The 1,607-nt window shown below is 38.0% G+C and overlaps 1 protein-coding gene across 1 annotated transcript in view; it reads left to right on the top strand.

Moving 5' to 3' along the window:
• The window catches only part of LOC117939683 (receptor-type tyrosine-protein phosphatase-like N), a 23,580-nt gene that overhangs the window by 20,301 nt on the left and 1,672 nt on the right, over positions 1 to 1,607 (top strand). The window contains exons 11-12 of the mRNA XM_034865173.1: positions 649 to 702; positions 1,472 to 1,542. Of these exons, the coding sequence (XP_034721064.1) occupies positions 649 to 702; positions 1,472 to 1,542 (125 nt within the window). The remainder of the gene's footprint in view (positions 1 to 648; positions 703 to 1,471; positions 1,543 to 1,607) is intronic.

Genomic DNA, 1,607 nt, shown 5'->3' with positions numbered 1-1,607 from the left:
ACACTAGCAGGAACTCTAACACACCTGCACGTCCACATAGAAAGACACTAGCAGGGACTCTAACACACCTGCACGTCCACATGGAAAGACACTAGCAGGGACTCTAACACACCTCCACGTCCTCATGTTGTCCTCGGGTCAAAATGACCCGTTTTCCTATATCAATGTTCTTAATAATTCCCCCAAATATGCGATGGGGGTCAGCGTTGGTCTCATGTCAACATGTCTGTCTGTGTCATTCTTGTGGTTTGCAGCTAGTAGTCTGAGTCCAGTTGCATAGTCACAAAAATGATCATGGACTGATGTGGATGCAGCAGAAGGTCTACCGCCGAACTTTACCCCTTTATTACCCCCCTTATCTATCTATCTATCTATCTATCTATCTATCTATCTATCTATCTATCTATCTATCTATCTGTCTGTCTGTCTGTCTGTCTGTCTGTCTGTCATAGGCTACTGTTGACGTATGTATGACGGAGATAATACATATTTTAGTGATCCCTGATAGCATAATTTACCCCTATCATCTACATTTGGGCACTAAACTGCAGAAATTTTAATTAATATACCCAGAAACGACATAATAAAGAACCTAAATGTATATTTTTCTTTTTAAAAGCATGCTTCTGGTGTGTTTACTGTCTCCAGGAAGGTGAATAAGTGTTACCGAGGACGCTCCTGTCCCATCATCGTGCACTGCAGGTAAACCTGGACACTTCAACAAAAACATCCCTTAATTTCACAAAGGACACCTTTAACGTCTGTACGTTATGTCAACGCCCGGTTAGCTCACCTGGTTTAGCGTGCCTGCCCCCCCCCCCCCCCAGTACTAAGACTCAGACCTTTTATTGTATTTATATTTCTTTACAGTAAATTGTATTTTTTTTTCTTTTCCTCTATTTACTTTTATTTTAAACTTATTTTTTTGTATTAATTAATTGCATACTTAATTTTTTTTTATATCACTTTTGCAATCTTTTTAAAATATTTGTTTTATTTCAATTTTTTCAAGTCTTCTTTTTTTTTTTTACTTTGTTATTGTTGTTTATTTTATGTCCTATTTACTTAATATTTATTATGAGTATTATACTACATCTCTACCTGTGTTTACCTGTATGGAAACAGGTTTGTTGAAAATGTTCATGACTTTTTAAAAAGAAATAACTACAAAAAAGCTTAATTTAAACTACAAATCCCGTCATGCAGTGACACACCGACAGCCCGGAAACACTTGCGATTCGTTGCAGTTCCACATAGATCCACCTGGTGGCAGAAATGAGCAACAAAACAACCCACCGTCATAAAAGAGGAGGACTTCTGACTATATACACACACACACATATGTATATATATATATATATATATATATATGTGTGTGTGTGTGTGTGTATATAAAGTCTGAATCTAGTTAATAAGCAGGAACTCGTCGTTACTCATATTCATTAAACTTTGCTTTGTGTTGTTTCCATAGTGACGGTACTGGCCGCTCTGGGACTTACATCCTGATCGACATGGTCCTCAATCGAATGGCTAAAGGTGTGTGTGTGTGTGTGTGTGTGTGTGTGTGTGTGTGTGTGTGTGTGTGTGTGTGTGTGTGTGTGTGTGTG

The sequence above is a fragment of the Etheostoma cragini genome, chromosome 24 (genome assembly GCF_013103735.1).
Source record: "Etheostoma cragini isolate CJK2018 chromosome 24, CSU_Ecrag_1.0, whole genome shotgun sequence".
NCBI lineage: Eukaryota > Metazoa > Chordata > Actinopteri > Perciformes > Percidae > Etheostoma > Etheostoma cragini.
Note: the sequence above shows the minus strand (reverse complement) of the source record. Positions and strands in the feature narration are given on the sequence as shown.